The sequence below is a fragment of the Nipponia nippon genome, unplaced genomic scaffold (genome assembly GCF_047370975.1).
Source record: "Nipponia nippon isolate SJK-2023a ecotype South Korea unplaced genomic scaffold, ASM4737097v1 scaffold_31, whole genome shotgun sequence".
In the NCBI taxonomy this organism is placed as follows: Eukaryota; Metazoa; Chordata; class Aves; order Pelecaniformes; family Threskiornithidae; genus Nipponia; species Nipponia nippon.
In genome coordinates, this window is record NW_028262349.1 from 552,341 (window position 1) to 569,976 (window position 17,636).

Sequence of the window (17,636 nt, forward strand, 5' to 3'; positions counted from 1 at the left end):
CCGCCTGCAGCCAATAGGCTTCGCGAGGGGCGCCAGGGCGCCAACCCTCGGAGGCGGGCGATCCCCGCCCCTGCTATCACGATGACATCTCCGGTAGCCAATGGGGCGTTGGCGCGGGTGAGGCGGGCCGGGCGGCGCCGCCATTTTGTGAGTCTATAACACGGAGCGGTTGGGTCCGTTCCTGCTATTCCGGCGCCTCCACTCCGTTCCCGACGGGTCTCCTCCCTGTGCAATGGACGGGTGAGTCCCCGCCGGCCCGGGCCTCGGCTCGGGCGGCACCGCGCCGGGGGCCGCGGAGCAGCGCTGCCGGACCTTGCCCGGGGTGCGGAGGAGGGGGAGAAGGCGGCCGAGGTTCGGGACCCGCGCCGGGGTCTGGGGCGTTACCTGCGGGGGGGCGCCGCGGGAGCGGCCGGGCCGCCCGGCGGAGGCGAGGCGGAAAGGGGAGGGGGCGGGCGCCGGCGGTGCGGGAGCGGGGGGAGGGGGGGGTGTCTCCTGCGCGGGCCGCCCTCCCGGAGCCCCTTGCCGCGGGGGGGGGGGAGCGGGGGCGGCCCCTGCTCCGCGGCCGCCGCCCCGGCGCGGCGCCTCGTGCTCCCGCTTGGTGCCGGGGGTCCCGCCCGGAAGGGGGGGGGGGGGATCGGGGTCCCGGCGACCCCCGCCAGGGGCCCGGGCGGCGGCGAGCGCCGCGTGGGCGTGCGGCTGCGGGGGCCGGGCCGAGCACGGCGCGACTCGCCCGGGCTGGGCGGCGGGGCGGCCCCGCGGGGGCGGGGGGCGGTGGGAGCGGGCGCACCTGGCGGGGGGGGGCGCGCCCGGGGCCGGCAGCTGATTCACGCCGGGGCCTCGCTCCTATTGTCTGGCGCTTTGGCAGGCGGGGCGGGGGGGGTCTGCCCGGGTGTTCTTTTGTGGGCGGTTTCTCGGTCCGCACAACTTTTGCGTCCGTTCCCGAGGAGCGGTAGCGCTGCGGGGCCCGCTGGGAGCCGGGGCCGCATCGCAGCGCGACCCGAGCCCCGCAGGTAGGGCTGCAGCGGCGGAGCGGGGCCGCTCCGATCGCCCCCCAGGTGCAGCTTCCCTCCGCGGCGCCGTGGCTCGGGGGGCTTTTCTAGAGCTGCGTGGATTTCTCCTCAGCCGCCACCTCGCCCGGCGTCTCGCTTCAGAAGCCTTCGCTGTAAACCTGACCGCTTCGCCACGGCAGCTCTGTCAGAAATGAGGTCTCCATGTTTCTCTGGTGTCGCATGGCGTAGTTTTTCAGCGATCCGATTTTTGTTTTTTCTCGAGCGCGGTAGTTAAAACGCTTCTGAGGCCTCCGCGTAAGCAGTTTGTTTTCCCAGAGCCTTAAGTACGGGAAGCCCAAATTAGTGCCTCCTTGCTTCTTGCCCGGGCACACTGGTCTGGTGAGAATTAGGCGTAGTCACATGTCTGGTTTCCTTACACGCTGGAAAGGTGGCGTCTGAGTGGTGTTTGCATCTAAAAAAAAAAAAAAAATCGCGTATCTTATGATTTGGTGCAGTTCAGGTTGCTCTGCTTCTTTTAACAAGTTGCTCATCATGTTGAATGATATTTAAGAAAAATCTTCAGCGTGTGAGATCATACATTCTAATGACAAAAATGGATTTGTCATCGGCTGTCTTCATCGTAGTTCCTAGGAAAGCTGATTTGCTGCATATGTTAAAATAGTTGTTGTTTTAGTGTAGAAATTTTAGTGTAAGATACGAGTCTTATTATCTTTCGAAGACCCTGGTGCACGTCGTTCACCCTGTGAAAGCTGTCTCCTGTTGAAACTTCAAGAGCTGCTCTGGAAATGGTTTTACGTTTTTGCCTAGCTGGCAGCGAGCGGCCCCTCTGGCTACAGGCTTCTGTCTGCTTCTCCTACCTAAACCGATACCTAGCTGTGCTTTTCAAGTGATCCCGTTTGAATAAGTTTCCTTGTCAGTACGTGAGGAGTTCATATGGGAAATGCTGCTTTGGAACATTGCCTAGAGGTTATGCTGCTGCTGCTTGATTTTTCCCCTTATTGCATAGGAATGATCCCATTCCGTGTAAAAAGTAATTTTTATGAAAGGCTTTATTGCCTGTTCTTTCAGAAATGAGAAAAGTTTTAATCCCCTACTTAAGGTTGACATAGGGCAAGAGGATGAAACTTAAGATACGATAATGTGTTGAGGGGGTGTGTGCGAGAACTGGAAGTATATTGCACATTCCTTGAATAAAAGTTCTTAAATACCGTTGGTGCTTGTTTCATGTGGTATTTGTTATCAAGCGAGTTACAACAGTATTCCAGGAATCGATAATTCTTGGCAAATAAAGCAGCTCTTCCTCTTGGATAACTTTAAATGCTATCCCCTGTGAAGGCTACTTTATGTAAAGCGTTTCCTGTGAGTGAGGCCCCGGAGAGGAACAGGAAGTCAGAGAAATTGCTCGGGGGTAAGCGCGAGAGTTTTGGAAACTTGGGAGATTCCCTGTCCTTATTACGCTTTGCTGGAAATAATTTTTTTAAGGTTATGCAAATCACTGGGTTAACGTATGTATTTTAACTGAAGAAATGTGTACTCGTAATTAGTAATTCTAATAGAGCGATTATGATTCTTTAAACTAATATGCGCAGATGGGTTTAATTAGTTCATTACTGCTGGCCCTCGAAGTTGAGCAAAACCCATCTGTCTTCGTTGGTGACCAGACACCAGGGGATTGCGAAGCCCGGCAGTCTCACACAGAGCGTTCTTTAAGTAGTTCGCTTGGAAAAAAAGAAACTATCGCGTGGCTTCCTGGCAGCAGCCGTTGGATCAGACTGTAACTCCGGCTGTAAATTGCTGGGTTATGATGACATGGCAGGTTGGTTTTGAAGAGGAAGTATGGGGAGCTGAGCTGGCCTGTGCTTGTGTTACGGCTTATTTGTGAAGCTGGTGAAACGTGAATGACTTAATAAGATCGAGCAGTATTTAATTCCCTGAAAAGCGATGAATTGTTGCAGGAGGGTAGGGAACGAAGAACTAGTAAAGGCAAGTTCTCTGGCATTAAATCACTGTAGAGTTGTTCTTGAGTACTTCAGGTTTCATATTGCTGTTTTAGGAATGACTGCCCTGCCTTCTGCTTCTCTGCCATGTTTCCTTAAAGTTGCTGCAGGTCTGGTGGCCAGCCACTTTTGGATCCTTTACTCTGAAATGGTGGTCAGCTGTTTGGGAGATAGGAGTTGAAACAGGCAGTACTGCATAGGTCTCAATCTAAAATGATCATTTCTGCTCTCAGTTTTACGTTGCTGCTTTACAGTAGTTTGGAGTTCATAAAAAAAGATATAATCTTCAGTGCAAGGGTGTAACTGAAATCCTTAGACTGCCTTGAGCACTCCCGCAAGAGTATCGTGTAGGTACTGTAATTCTCTGGAAGGGACCCAGGCAGAATAAGCCAAGTCATAGACAAGTCGTTCTGATTCCATCAATGAAAGAAGTTGCTGCAAGTAGATGTATGCTGTGATATATAAGGTTTGCTGCTGCTGAGAGCTAGCACGAGTTGCTTGAGGTACAGCTAACGCTATTTTTCATGCTAGTTAATCAGGAAGTCTCATTTTAGGAGGTTTAAGCACATATGGTAGAGTTTAATAACTTTTTTCCTTCAGATCTGTGTTAGGAAAAGAAATAGTATTTTTCCCTAAGTAGAAAAGAATTGCCAGAGGAGTCTTGTGTACAGGCATACCCCAGCCCGGGAGCCGCCTGGACCTCTCCACCGCTGTTTCTGCTGGCGCTGGCCTGGCCGCAGGGGCGTTCGCGTGGCCGGAGGGCTGCCGCAAGCCTGGCGCGGGCTCTTGGCCTGGCTGAGGGCGCAGCCCCAGCTCGGCCTGGTGCGTGCCTGTCTGTGGTGCCGCTGGAGCTCTAGTGTTAGTTGTCTTCACCAGTGCCTCGATTTCACTAGAGATAGCCTCTTTACACCCTGCGGGGGTTACTCCTGTGGACAGAAGGTTGCGAAGAATTGCAGAGGTGAATATTGGTGGTGGAGTTGACTCCTGACCCCTTTGCCCTTGGTTTAGGCGGAGGTGGTGTCCTACTCGCATCGCTTTCCGGTGAAGACCGCTAGGCCGTGTTAACTGTGGGTTGTGGTCTTAGTCCCCTGCGGTACCCTGGCAGAAGGAGCAAGCTCCGCTGTAGGAAGTGGGAGAGCTGCAGTTCTCTGGCGCTGCTGGGTCTTGGGTCTCCACCATCACCATCTAATAATTTTCCTTTGTGTAAACTGTCCTTGGCTCACTTGCAGAGACAACTGTGCACTTTGACTTGCTTTTTTCTTACTACTGTAAACTATGCTGGATATTTGTGGCAAACCTATCTAACTTTTTTAATCCTTTTCTTTCTTTTTTCTACAGCATTGTCCAAGATATAACAGTTGGTACAAAGGTAGGCACTTCTCACTTTTTCTCTCTTTTTACACTGCTCAGCATCTGACCTAGTTTTAGCCTCACCAAATGTAGATCTTCAGCTTTAAAGGGTTATTTCTGGTACCACGTAAATTGGTTTTAACCAGAAGGTAATACAGTTTCATGTGCATTTAAAACTTTTATTATGGCTCAGCGTTTAGCTCTTGGCATTTGGACATTGATTATCAACTGTCAGAAAAGAACTTTATTGCATTTAGAAACAGCCCTTTCCCCTGCTAAAATGTCAAGCCATGCTTGTTATTTGTGTGCTAGACAGTGCTTCTCAATGGAGAAATTGGTCCTTTTTCTTTTTAGAACTTTATTTCCTTTGTTTATGTGAATTCCTGTTCAGTTATATGTCAAAGATCCTTCTGCCACAAAAAAATTGAGTGTTTAGCTGTTGATTTTTCTCTAGTGAGTACAGTAAATATGACCTTTACCCTTCTAGTCTCAGGTTTTGAAAGTGCAGACTTAGCCCTGAAACTCAAAGTGCTGACAGGAGCCTCCTTATCTGCCGCGCGTGGTAATAGGCTGTTGTGTTCACAGGATAAAAGCTCGTTCCTGTGAAATGTTAAACTGGAATGTGTAGGGTAGACTGGCACTCCTTCGTGTATTAAAGGTTTTTTATTTTACTCTGTGAACGTTGTAGCTAATGCTTTGGGATCAGGATTACAGTAAGTTCAGCTCTGCGAGTTCTTTTTATTCGATTGTGTGTGTGTGAATGTTGGCCCTCGGTAGTAATCTGACAGCTTTTTTCATGGCCTGAATTGTGTGTTGTTAGCGTCTTCATTATTAACGAAGAAATAGGGTTGCGTGTGGCAACTTGAATAGGCTGGTGAAGTGATGCAGCGTGCGATAGGACTAATTTGAGGTAGAGCTGAGCTTGTGGAGCCTGACCTCTGTTAGGCCTACATAAGTGAAGTAGGAGCATTAGAGAGAATGTGCTCCTAGACAGCAAACAGCTTTTTGTATTGGAAGTACAAAATTAGACGTGGATGCTGTTGACCACAGGCATGTTCGTTAGTGCTTTAGGGTTTCTGATAAGCATTAAACATGTGAAGAGGCTCTGTTTAATGGCTGTAGGGCAAAGGTCACTCTAACTTTTCCGTGTATGAGAATCTGAAATTTTAATTAATCGTAGTGCCATGATAGTGTCTGGTTCTGGTTGAGAACACTACCTACTTCCAAGGATTTCAGTTTGCCATCAGAGGAGGACGAAGAGGAAAGGCTTGAGCTGGGACAATAAGGTTGGTTAATGGTTCATAGCCATTATAAAAGGTGGACTAAGTCATCCCTTGACCTCTGTAGAGCAGTTTGATACAGCATCTTCTAGTAAACTGATTAATCTAGGTAAAAGTCCCCTCAGTTGGTTTTAACAATGTGTAATTTGTAGCTTTAGCTTCCTGCAGCTTTAAGAAGTGGTTTTAGATAACTAAACTTGACCAGGAAGCTTCTGAAACTGTAATTGTAGTCCTCCGTGAATCTCAAAGCTTCAGGATGTGGTATTGCGTGCCTCATCGCTCCCGTCTGCGGGGGCGATTCCAGCCCCTAGTGCAGTGCAGTCAGAGGTCTGAAACGAGGGCTGGGAGAAAACCCATCCAAGCGCTTTCCCTCCTCGCGCAGGACAGAGCTGTAACCGCGATCGTGCCAGTCGTACAGTGGGGTGGGAGTGGTGAGGCAAAAGCGTGCATCGAAAATGAGGTTTCTCGTCAAGTCAGATGAGGCAGGTTTTGAGAAAGTTGAATCAAAATTTAGAGAGTGGCAGAAGCAAAAAGGAAAGTCGAATCATCTTTATAAAGGTAAGTTTTAAAATTATTTTTGACATAGCTATGTTATCTGATTATGTTTAAATAAGACGTTGAATATGCCAGCGTAGATCACGTAATAGAAGTACATTCTTTAATGTTGTTGTGTAACATGTTATACATGTCATGGATTTGCTTAGGTAAGTTAGAATCCTGTTTGCGCAGGGTTAGGAGCAAAGCGAAGGCTTCTTACGGCCGCATCCTCTACGTGGCTGTGTGCAGGTCAGCTACGTCCAGACAGTGTCACCATACTCTGCTTCTGTACTGCTTAAGAGCCTCTGACTGCAGGACTCCTGCACGGAGAGAGGTGCAGGCATCTCTGTTTCAAAACGCTGTGTAATCAAATCATGTACCAGTTGCTGCTTAAAAGTACTTACCTCCGTGGTGAGTGTAAAACCTCGTTGGCTGCGGCTCTTTGGAGATTTTGCTGTTGCTTTTGTGTGTTGCTTCCACTTCAGTCTACCCTCCTTTGGTTTGCCAGTAGCAGTTTGAAGGGACTGCAGAAGGTTTCTGTAATACCACAGAAGCATTTCAGTGTTGTCTTTGCTGAAATAACTACGATGATAGAGCTCTGTTCATCCATCAGCATTTGTTTGATCCCTGGGGCATCACTGAAATCACTTCAAGGATTAATTGATTCCCCCCCTTCAGAAGCAGATGTTCTTTATGATTGCTTCATAACTTAAAATAATGCTGTGGAACTGTATTTTTGTGATGTACTGACTTTCATAGAAATGAGATTCAGGTGGAGATAGAACTGCTTTGTTAGTGTCTGTTCTTAGAGCTGCGCTCACAAGACAGCTTGCTGGCTGCACTTCTAAATTAGACATGAAAATTTGAGCTGGAAAACTGTTTTTAGTCTGAGGTGTAAACTTATTAATTCTTGCCATGTATGTACAAAGAAGGTAGGAACAGTACTCCATCCAGTTTGTTAAGGTATTGGAAGATTACAGTCCCCAAAAGCTGGCAGCTCTTGTCGTACTTTAGGCAGTGTGTTACTGAGACACCAGTAGACCTTTTCAATGTTCTGTTGTTGACTGGAATGTCCCAAAGTTGGAGAATTCTCAGACAAGTAGGAAGAGTGCCTCTAACTTAAAACTCTGAGCAAATCATCAAAGATAACTTACAGCGGCCTCCTGGTTGTCTTCCCGCTGTATAAGTGTTCCTGGTCGCTAAGTCTGACTTTGAAATTGAGGACTTTGTGAAAGTACGTATCAGTTTGCTCTCATTATTTTTATATATATATAAATTTATATATATATTATATCTAAAGGCAGGGTGCTGGCACCTTTTTTTAGGATTTTCTCACATCCTTAATTTACATATTAAGGGTACTCACACCTGCTTCTATTAATTGTTCTGAGGTCTTTGTTATATTTGGGTTCTGTAACTTAAGACTCAGAATCATTGAATCGTAGAGTGGTTTGGGTTGGAAGGGACCTTTAAGATCATCTGGGTCCAACATCCCTGCCATGGGCAGGGAAAAATAAAAAATAAAAAAGTAGTCCCCGGGTGTTCTCATGGCTTGCTGCTTGAGCACCGTGCTGCCTGATGGTCCTGGTTTTGATCAGGACGGTAACTGTAGTAGCCATTCGGGGCTACGCGTTTACCCGGTGCGCAGGCTCTTCGGTTTAAAGTGTGTGGATTTGTTCAGGAAGCTCATTACAGTTCTGGTGTGGGGCTCTTGATGCACAGCCTTCTGGAATGTCCTGCAGATTAGAAACACATGATTTAAGACTTATTTCTTCCCATAATTTCATTGCTGTCTGAAAAGGAAGTATGGCCTTAAGATGGAGGCACTGTGTTTGAACTCTGAGGTACGGGGCCTGACCCCTGCAGTTGCCTCTTCTAAGTAAATTGATCAAGATCACTCTCTGTATCTCCTTTCCCTTTCTTTAATTTGCCTGGATACCACTGTCTCTTTGGGCTGTAATGGTCTCTGAGCAGGACCGACTTACTAGAAAGAGTATGAACTACAATATGTCGTTATGCTTTACGTGAAGTTGCATTTCGGTGATTGAAAAAGTCTCAATAGTTTAGGTGTTGAATAATCTCGTAGTTTCTTGGTTAAGTTGGGCTCTTTTTGAAATATGATGCTTCCAGAAAAAAGTACATTTCTGTGGCATTTGAGAAGTTAATTTTTAAAACAGGGTTTGCTAGAGTGTGATACAGGCTGACTGCATAGAAGTGATTTGCGATCAAGCCAGGATCTTTGCCATGGGAACAGTAATTATGGCTTCAGGCAGCAGGCCAAGAATGTTGTGAGGAAATTCCAGTCCCCTCCTATGGCTTTAGTTAGAGGCTGCAACAAGCTGGCTCTTGTGGCCTCTCTAACAGGCATGATCACACATGTGAGCCACATGTCGGCAGCAAGGTACATGGATGTCTTCTGGCAAGCATCGTGTCAGCTGGATTCGGTAAATAGCTTGATCTAATCTGTGTTAGTGTTGCACGCAGGTTTTACGCACCTGTGTCTTCAAGTTATAGATAACCGTCCTTCGCAGGGCAATTGGTAAGCCCTCTGGTTGGGTTATGAAAACTGTTTAAGTCTGTATTAAGTTTAACAGGAATTTAAGCTATTGGTTGAAGCACAGATGCTAATCAAGATAGCTACTGCAGGCTTATCAGCTATTAGATCTGTTTAAAGCAGTTTCTCCGTCACATCTAAACCAATTTTTTATGTGGAAGCTAGCTCAGATTACTTGCACTTGGAAAGGAAAGAAGCTGTGACTCGCGTTCTGGATGAAAATGAAATTGTGTGAGACTTCCTAGAAAATGACCAGTTAATAAAATGGTTGTAGAAAATATTCTATTTTAACCTCAGGCCTACTTTGCCCTCAATCTGTGATGATTTTAAAAAAGAGCGAAATATTGAACACACATGAATTTATTCAATGTTATCTTTTTAATCCCACAAGTGTAGGGGTGGGCTCTGGTCTCTGAGTCACTGCCATCTGTCTCAGGTATTGTCAAACTAGAAAAGGTACATGTGCTGGTGCCACCTTTGTTCTCTCTCACACTAGCAGGAAAAGTAAGCATTATTTAATTTCAAATTCTGTGTGCTTCTGGTATAGCTGTCTTTCAGGCTTCATATGAAAACTTGTTGAACACTGTGCTTAGTTCAGCAAGTGCGTTTTGGTAATCCCAGTGTAATGATTGCTCGGCGCTTGCCAAAGCAGATTGTAGTTATTACACAACTGCAATTTAGGTGAGATTGAATTAGCGTAGAGTTCCTTCTAAACCTGCCTGTTCAATGTGCCATTTTACAGATTGGGTCACAAAACGTTCTTCCGTAGGTTCCATTTTCCCCGAGTGACTCATCCAGCAGTATTTCTTTCTGATCGTGTTTGTATTAAGCTTTACCGAGGACCTGTCTGCTCCACTGCAATGATTTGAAAAGCTCAAGGTTGACTACTAGTTAAGTTTCAACTTGGGAACAGTATATCATAAAGCTTGGGTGTGTGCTACCCTACAAAGCCAGAATGACTGCATTATGGCAGTACTTGGAGTTTAGGAATTTTGGGCTATTTAAAATGGCCCCACCTTGTATTTGCTCAAAGGGCAGGTTTGTTTCGCAGGGTGTCTCCATAGTAGCAAAGACTGAGAAAGTCAGGGAGGGGCTGATGAGATGAGTGGGTTGAGGATCCGGCTTCGCTCTAAAGCCAGCGTGAGCTCGTAATGCATCTTATTGCAAAATGTCACGTCGAGCTGTGTGAGCAATTGCTTTAAGGCAGTGCTTAAGTTTCTAGTGTCTCTTAGGAACTCAAACATCTATCTGTATACTACAGAAATGGCACCAGCTATTGTGGCAGTGTGTGTGGTAGGAAAATAATTTTCCAATGCCCGAAATTCTTTGCAATGCTCTGACCAACTAACCTAGTTCCAAAGATGCTGAAAATGTGTGTGTGTGCCCAGTATGCTATTGTGAATCTTAGTGGGAAGTTTACTATGCTGGCTCTTCTGTAAAGGTATTGGACTAAACCTTGTCCAGACAAGAGTGAGGTTATAACAACTTAAAAAGCCGTAAGGGGTAGGTGACAAGTGGTTGCTGGCCCCAAGTGAACAAAGCGTAGTTTAAAAAAGAAAAGTGTGTACTCTAAGCCTGCCAGATAGGCTGATGCCTCCACCACAGGTTCGTTATGTCGGTGCAATATGCCGACTGCTGGGTTGGATTTAATCTGATAAATGATAGAGGGGTGCAGTGAGCAATTGGGCGAACTAAAAGGATTTCTCCCCCACCTCCTGCTCCTGGTTCTGACGGGATTGCGAATTGCCTGTCTCAAACAGGGCGCAGCGGAGGGGCGAGCGACGCGACACAGCTTTAGCTGCGGCGTACAGGCCGGTGGGACGGCAGCGTCACGCCGCGCTTAGCAGCCGCCTCGGAGGCTGCAGTCTTCAGCATCTTGAAGTTATTTTGTGTTGCTCTTAACTTTCCGACTTTACCAGGACTGAAGGAGGATGCAGTTGTAATGTGTTCTTCAGAGATGTTTTCACAAAAAAGTCGGCTCACACTTTCTGTTTGTGACCCAAGTTGGAATGTTTTTCACACTGCTCTACCTTTAAATGACTAAAGAGTGTTGGAGGCAGGAGGGGGGACAAGAGGGGCGTGTGGGGGTGACATAAGGGAGCCTTGCTGGAAGTGAGTCTCCTTTGGAAGACAAGGAAAATTGGCATCCTTCTTCCTGGTAGTTTAAATTTAGTTCCATTCCTAGCTCTTGAATCTCTCAGCAAAAAATGCTGGAATGTAATACGAGTGTGAATGATGATGTCATCAGGCTGGATTTCTCTTATTCGTTTTTTCACAAAGTGATCCGAGCTGCAGACCGAAGTATCAAAGCACATTCTTCCATTCCCCTGGGGCTGAACTCCTACAGAGCCCCTGAAGCATGCTGCAGAGACTCTCGGTTCTTCCTGTGCTCCAGGAATTTTTTTTGCTTCTTTCATCAGAGCAAAGGGTTTGTGTGAGCTTCCCAATGATTTTTGTGTCATTTTGTGTGTAAAATATTATGGTCGTCTTTTACGGGGTCCCAAATCTTTTTACAAACGTAGGGAAAGTGAAATAGAAGAGCGACGCTTGCATGCTCTGGCCAGGCAGAGTTACAGGACTTGTGACAGAGTGTTTTTTTATCTGAACTTAAGAAAAGCAGACCAAGGACTTCTAACAGTACAGCTTTTTCTTGGTTTATTTCAGAGAGGGGTTTTCCAGGTGCAGTTGTTACCTGCTTGGCTTTTTGTAAGTGCGTGTTAGGTGATGGCCTGTATGCCTCCTAAATCTCTTTTCCCTCACAAGGAGGGATACTGCTAGCCTTCATCTGTTTAAATCGTCGGAGCGGCGTGAGGGGCTCCCTGTCCAAAGGCAGAGTGCTGCTGCTGCGTGGGATCTCCTCAGGGAGCCAGGGAAAGAAAGTTTTTCATAGATCTTCAGTTTGGCTTGCTGGCCTGCAGCTTGCTGGCCTTTCTAGCCGTTGTCCTCTTCCTTCCCATGTGCCCTGTCTTTTTGCCATCGCTTTAAGTTTGCTTTCTGCCTGTAACTTGTTGCTTTCTGAAAGCTGATTAGTATCACCTGTTTGTCTTGAAATGAATATTTTCATGGTGGTTTAGTTTGTATTTGTTTCTAGCCTTTTGCACAGGCAGAATGCGGTTGATTTATTGTAATCCATTTGAAATAAGTGACTGGATCTTAAGTAGATAAAGGATTATATGGGGTAGCTGAGAATTTCTGTAGTACTTCTGGGTGTGCTGGTAGAAGCTGAGACAATCTCTGGCTTCGTTCCAAACTATGGTAAAGTTCAGGTACAATCCTAGTGAAAATGAGACCATTTATGGTTTTCATATGAATTAGAAGTTGCTTTTTAAGCTGTGAAAGCCCAGACTAATTCAAAATTCTTAGAACTTTTTTGTTAAAACTTTAAGGCAAAAAAAGGGTTAGAGTTTGGGGGGTGGACAAAAAGATAACTTGGAAAAAAAATTAGAATTCTACCTTGCAGCAGACTTCCTTTCTCTAATGCAGAAGAGGGAACTAACGAAGTCTTTATAGCAAGACTACACGGAATATGGGTGTTTTATTAAATTAATGCAGCTTGAGCAAAAGACCTTCTGTAGCCACGAGTGCCTCAGACAAAAGGAGGCTGCGGTCATAAAATGATCCCAGGCAGTGTTTTACCTGGTACTGGTGATTTGGTGGTAGGAACAGCCTTACCCCGGTCTAGGTAAGATCTGGTGGTGTAACTTCAAAAGTGGTATTTGTTTTCTATAAACAGAAAGAGGAGATTTGTTAGTTCAAATGAAGAATTGTATGTAGAGCAGCGTAACTGCTAGCACACTGTTGCTTCTGTTAATCTTGTCATAAAAATACCAGCTGCAAAAGAGTTAGCTAAAGAGAAATGTCAACAGAAATTAATGCCTCTTGTGAGCAGGGATGTGAACTTCAGAGCCTGAAGAACTGCCTCTCGAGCGAAGCACTGCGCAGCTGGGCCCCGCCATGGTAGCCGGGGAATAAAAAGAAGGTAGAGAAGTAGTGTTGTGGGTTGATGCTGGCGAGCAGCCGAGCACCCGTGCAGCTGTTTGCTCACCTCCTCCATTTAAATAAAACAATACAGTACTTCAGAATCAATACCTTTTGTACTGGCTTTTCCAATATAATTCAAAATACCCAATGGATACGTTGTTTGTGAGAAACTCTTCTAAACCTTATAAAACAACCAGGCTCACTTCAGTACCTCTGGCTCTACTGAATTAGGATGCTTGGTGTGGAGCATTTGAATTTATAACATGGTTTTAAAGCTGATTCATGGCTTCTAACATGAACAGAAACAAAAGACGTTAGAGTCTGGAAAGAGATGATGGCGGTCACTGCAGGTGTAAAGATGGGCGATTGGTACGGGCTCCTGCTGGAGTTCCCAACTCCGAGTGCGGATTCATAGAGCGCTTGTTTCCAGTTTGCCTCAGGTTAGGTCATTCCCAAAAGCGACCGTCAGTGGAGATTTCTTGTGGCTATCCGAGATCAGCTCCAGCAGTACCGGAGGAAGAACAAGCGCTGATGAAAAGCCGTAGTCGATGTGACTGCCGTCTGTTGCGGGAAGGCTGGCCGCGCCGTCCGTACCCGTGTGCGATGGCAGCGCCGTGTAACCAGCGTAGCTCCTCGGAGCCTTGGGCACGCTCCTCTTGGGTTTGTGCTTTGAAAGCCATTCTTTTGAAGGGAGTCTGCGTGGAATGATTTTGGTATAACTGTACGGTCCTGTGTACGTACTGCCTGTACGCTTCCTTGTGTAAGAAAGGACCTTGCAATAATTACAGTTTTCCAACTGCTGCAGTGTTCCCTTTTCGTTTGCATGCACTTCCAGCTGGGAAGCTTACAAATTGACTGCTGCTTCTTTTGATGTCGAACAATCATCCCCCTCTGCCTCCTGGCTCTGGTCACAGTGGGCAGTGTAGACCGTCTCCAAGATAACAGGGGAGTGGATTTGAAATTGCGCTTTCATTAAAGAAACATCGACATGTGGAAACCAGCAGCAACGAGCATTCCTTGTCAGAGTGCCCTGCAAGTAAATTTTCAAATGTGTGAGAAAATGTTTATTTTAAACAAGCCATTAGGAAAGTTAAATTCAGGAAATTTAAATTCTTTCCATAATAGTATAAATGTTTGGTTTTCCAGTTTATAGTTTCCTAGTGTTGCCTCCATGAGAGCCAAATATGCGGCTTGTTCTCCTGGCGTTTCCATGATGGATTGCAAGGCTGCCCGAGCGTGCTTGCACAGACCCATTGATTCATCCTGGGAGTGCTGGAGTTCCGTATGGTCAGAAATGTACAAGTTGTCATTTAGGGACATTTCTTTACAAGTTCAAGGCCAATTAGGGCCTGATGCGGGGGGTTGCATGAGGCCAATAAACGCTTGCCTGCATTGGTAGGGCTTTTGTTTGCTGGTGGCTGGTTCTTGTAAGTAGCTGCCAGCGGTAGCCCGGGCCACCGAAGGTAAAGCCGTACCTGTCGTGGTTGCAGTGGTTCAGGCACAAGAGCCTTTTTACAGTAAACTGGTGGATTTTTTTAGCCTTGGAATTATGCATTAATTTGTCATCAAAAGGATGGGATCACAGTCTAATAGCCTCCCTGACTAGCTTGCCTCTTGCTGTACTTGGGAATCCAAGTGCTGATTAGAACAGCTGTTAAAAGGCCAATTCCTAATTACTACGCCCTGTTCGAAGGAGGCGACCTCGCTGGGTGCCCGTAGCCTTTGTGGAACCTGGTCAGCGCTTGCAGGTGACCAGCAGCAGCACAGGGACCGCGGTTTTGGAACCTGGCCTAATTTCTTGTATTCAGGACATCAAAGTCCTCGCGCCTGTCTTTGAAGAGCTAGCAGTGAGCAGTCGGACGAGAAATTCAAGATTTGAGGGGGAAGGAAAAAAACCCAAGCCCTGTGTCTGTAATTCGGCGTTCTGGGGCTTCTGGTGTGACCTACTTTCCAACCTGTTTGCTGGGAGGTTGAGCAGAGCGCTTTTGTTGTCCTGCAGATACTGTTACTGCAGGTGCCACCGGAGACAGGGCATGGTGGGAGGTAGCCTTTCTGGTGGCCACCGTGTGAAGCGGGGTATGTTTCCATCGAGAGGGGTGGGAGCTGGCCAAGGCAGGGATGAGCTCTGTTCTCTTTTCCTGGTGATGAAAGCCTTTGAGCGTGGCCTTGCTGTGTGAGAGTAATGTAGAAAATGATGAGAAAATGCTTTTATAAGTTGGATTTATATTGCTGTGCTTGCTCACAGTTTACAATGGGATTTGAAGTCTTCTATGCAACTTGTTTGAAATGAAGCCATACTGATTTTAAGCTGTATTATGTATATAAGTATAGATTGTGCTAAGAAGTAATTTGTAGTCTTGTTTGCTTTTGTCTTGGTGTAGTGTTTTTCATACCTCCTACTTGGGTTAGAGTAGTCTTGGTCAGTTGAGGCAATTTGGGTGACTTTACAGGGAATGCTGTAATGAATTGAACCACATGCATTGCGTACGGTAATCTGTTCCATAAATCTGTTTAGCTTTATTTGCAGAGAACGGAGAAGTGCCCAGGCTCCTGCAATTCAATAACTTAGTGCGAACGGATGGAATTACACCTACAGCTAGTAAAAACCCTAGAATACATACATTTCTGCCATTCTGCAATACCACTTTGCTTAGGTAGTCTAATTCTAGCAGGAATAGCTTGTTATAGAATTTTTTGTCAAATATTTTCTTCCTCCATAGAGTTAAAATGCACAGTGCTGCAGTAAGAAAAAGCAAAGAATCAAGATGTTGGGATATGCTGTGCTACTCACAGCTTTTTGTTTTGCTGGCTTTAACGCAGAACAGCCCCTAGTGGGAAAGGCGATAGAGGGTGGGATTACAGAGGTTTTGTACCTGTGGTACTTGGGTTTCTCCCCTTCAGGATGCTAGTCTGTATTTTGACTTAAATGCACTTACTGAGACTTTATGGTACTGTTGTCCTAGAAGTTGTTGCTGCTCTTCTGGGGATTGTGGCTAGAAATCAACAAACCAGTGATCAGACTATTTTGTGCTAGAATCCAAATTATTATGCGTGGACCTATTTCTGCTGTAAAATTTGACAAGTAGCTTTTTGCTAGTAGCTTCACTTTCCTGATCGGCCCTTTTTTGGGGTAGGGAGGGGAAGAGCTCCCTTTCTTTCAGGTCTCAGTTTCTCCAAGTTGCATCTTCTGCTTGTAACTGGAAAATACACATCTTTGGTCCATAATTGCCAGGTCATACGCTGACAGTTTTGGCCAGCTTCTGATAACTTGGCTTTTGCTTAAGACTTCCTTACTCCTGGTAACCCACAGTAAAATAATCTCTGTCCTCTGAGTGCCAGGAGGCCTATCTGTGTTGCTGTTCCTGACCAACTACAGTGTTATAGCTTAACCTAAAAGAATGGAAATCTTGTCCGATACGAATAGTCAGAAATCTGCTTTGTTAGGTACAACAGGAGAATGTGAGTATCAATGCACAATGCTGCATTTAGTGGCTTCAATTCAGCAGCGCTTCAGCTCCTAAGATTCCTAATGCATAGCTGAAAAGAGATATTGGATAGTGCTACTCAGTTACTAAACTGGATTGTACTTATATTTTATTTATCATGGAGGTGAGGTTCACTGCCCACTGTCAGTGTATTTTCACTTCTGTTCAGCTTCTCTACACCTTAATCTCAGTTGTTCTGCTTTAGGAGTACCTGAATAGAATTTAGTAAAAATGCTGTCAGTTTACCTTTCGTCTTTTTTTTTTCCAGCGGGGATCTGACGAGCTTTTCTCTGCTTGTGTTACTAACGGACCCTTTATCATGAGCAGCAACTCTTCTTCTGCAGGTAATATTGCCTATAAAAAAAGAACAGCAACCGATAAGTATTGCAAATACTATGATGAGGTCTGTTTTTTCCCCACTTAATTTTAAAACCTCTTCAGTTTTGCTGTAAACTGTTATACTTGAAGCACAATTGAATTTCATGTAGCGTTATTTTGGCTGCATGTAGTAGTTTGCTGCTATTTGGGAGTCTTACACCATCTAGAGGTTAGCAGTCCCACCCGAGACAGTATCCTTGGGTGCACAGTCCAGAATTTTGCCCTCTGTGCTTGTCAGTGCCTTGAATTGTCTTACTTTGAGCTACCGTTGTCTTTTGAGTCCCTTCGTGCTCTGCCTGTGGCCTCCCTGCCAGACTGTTATCAGCTCGTGTCTGGTGGTGTGCTGCTGATGGTCTTTACCATATGTATAATCCAGCTGATCTAAACCTACGGTTTGGTTCATATCTGTTTTAATATCACTTGCTTTAAGACGTCCTCTTCAAACGGCTTCATTGCCAAGAATACCAGTCAAAGCGAAAAGGAATAAAGTGGCAATCTAGAATTAGTGGCCTAGACCTACACAAAGCAGCAGTGTGGGTGGGTGTGTACTGTAAACCAGCTGCAAAACGGCCACTGGAGAGTTGATTCCATTGCAGTGGCATTCAGCTATGTCACTCACATCGTGTAACTTGGGGAAAAAAAAAGGCCATGCGTCTTCAGACTCTCGTTAAATTAGACTATGGAATTTCTCTGTAAGAGAGTAATAGCTGGATGGGGAGCACAAACTGTATGTCAAAAGTGGTCAAGTGTGTGCATATTCTTTCAAGCCCACTCTAATAAGCAGTAACTCTTGCTTTTTACAGCTAATGGAAACGACAGCAAAAAATTCAAAGGTGATAGTAGAAGTGCTGGGGTCCCATCCCGAGTAATCCACGTCCGTAAACTCCCCAGTGATGTCACGGAGGCAGAGGTCATTTCTTTGGGCTTACCTTTCGGCAAGGTCACCAATCTTCTAATGTTGAAAGGAAAAAATCAGGTATTGTCTGTATAATTGAAAGCAGGGATTGTGTCAAAGACTTCATGAGTTTGTCATCAGTAGACCAGATCCAAGTTGTTTAAACAAC

At 45.9% G+C, this 17,636-nt stretch overlaps 1 protein-coding gene across 6 annotated transcripts in view; it reads left to right on the forward strand.

The window, feature by feature from the left end:
- Positions 1-99: 99 nt before the first annotated feature.
- Positions 100-17,636, forward strand: part of PTBP1 (polypyrimidine tract binding protein 1) — a 28,707-nt gene continuing 11,170 nt past the window's right edge. Inside the window, exons 1-4 of one of the 6 annotated variants that reach the window (XM_087769506.1) lie at positions 104-240; positions 4,346-4,376; positions 16,463-16,538; positions 17,376-17,548. In XM_087769506.1, coding sequence (XP_087625632.1) covers positions 233-240; positions 4,346-4,376; positions 16,463-16,538; positions 17,376-17,548 — 288 coding nt within the window. In that variant the 5' untranslated portion in view covers positions 104-232. Of the gene's footprint in view, positions 241-331; positions 352-2,395; positions 2,419-4,345; positions 4,377-16,462; positions 16,539-17,375; positions 17,549-17,636 lie in introns of those variants that run through there. The other 5 variants (XM_087769500.1, XM_087769501.1, XM_087769503.1 and 2 more) reach the window with 5 other exon arrangements.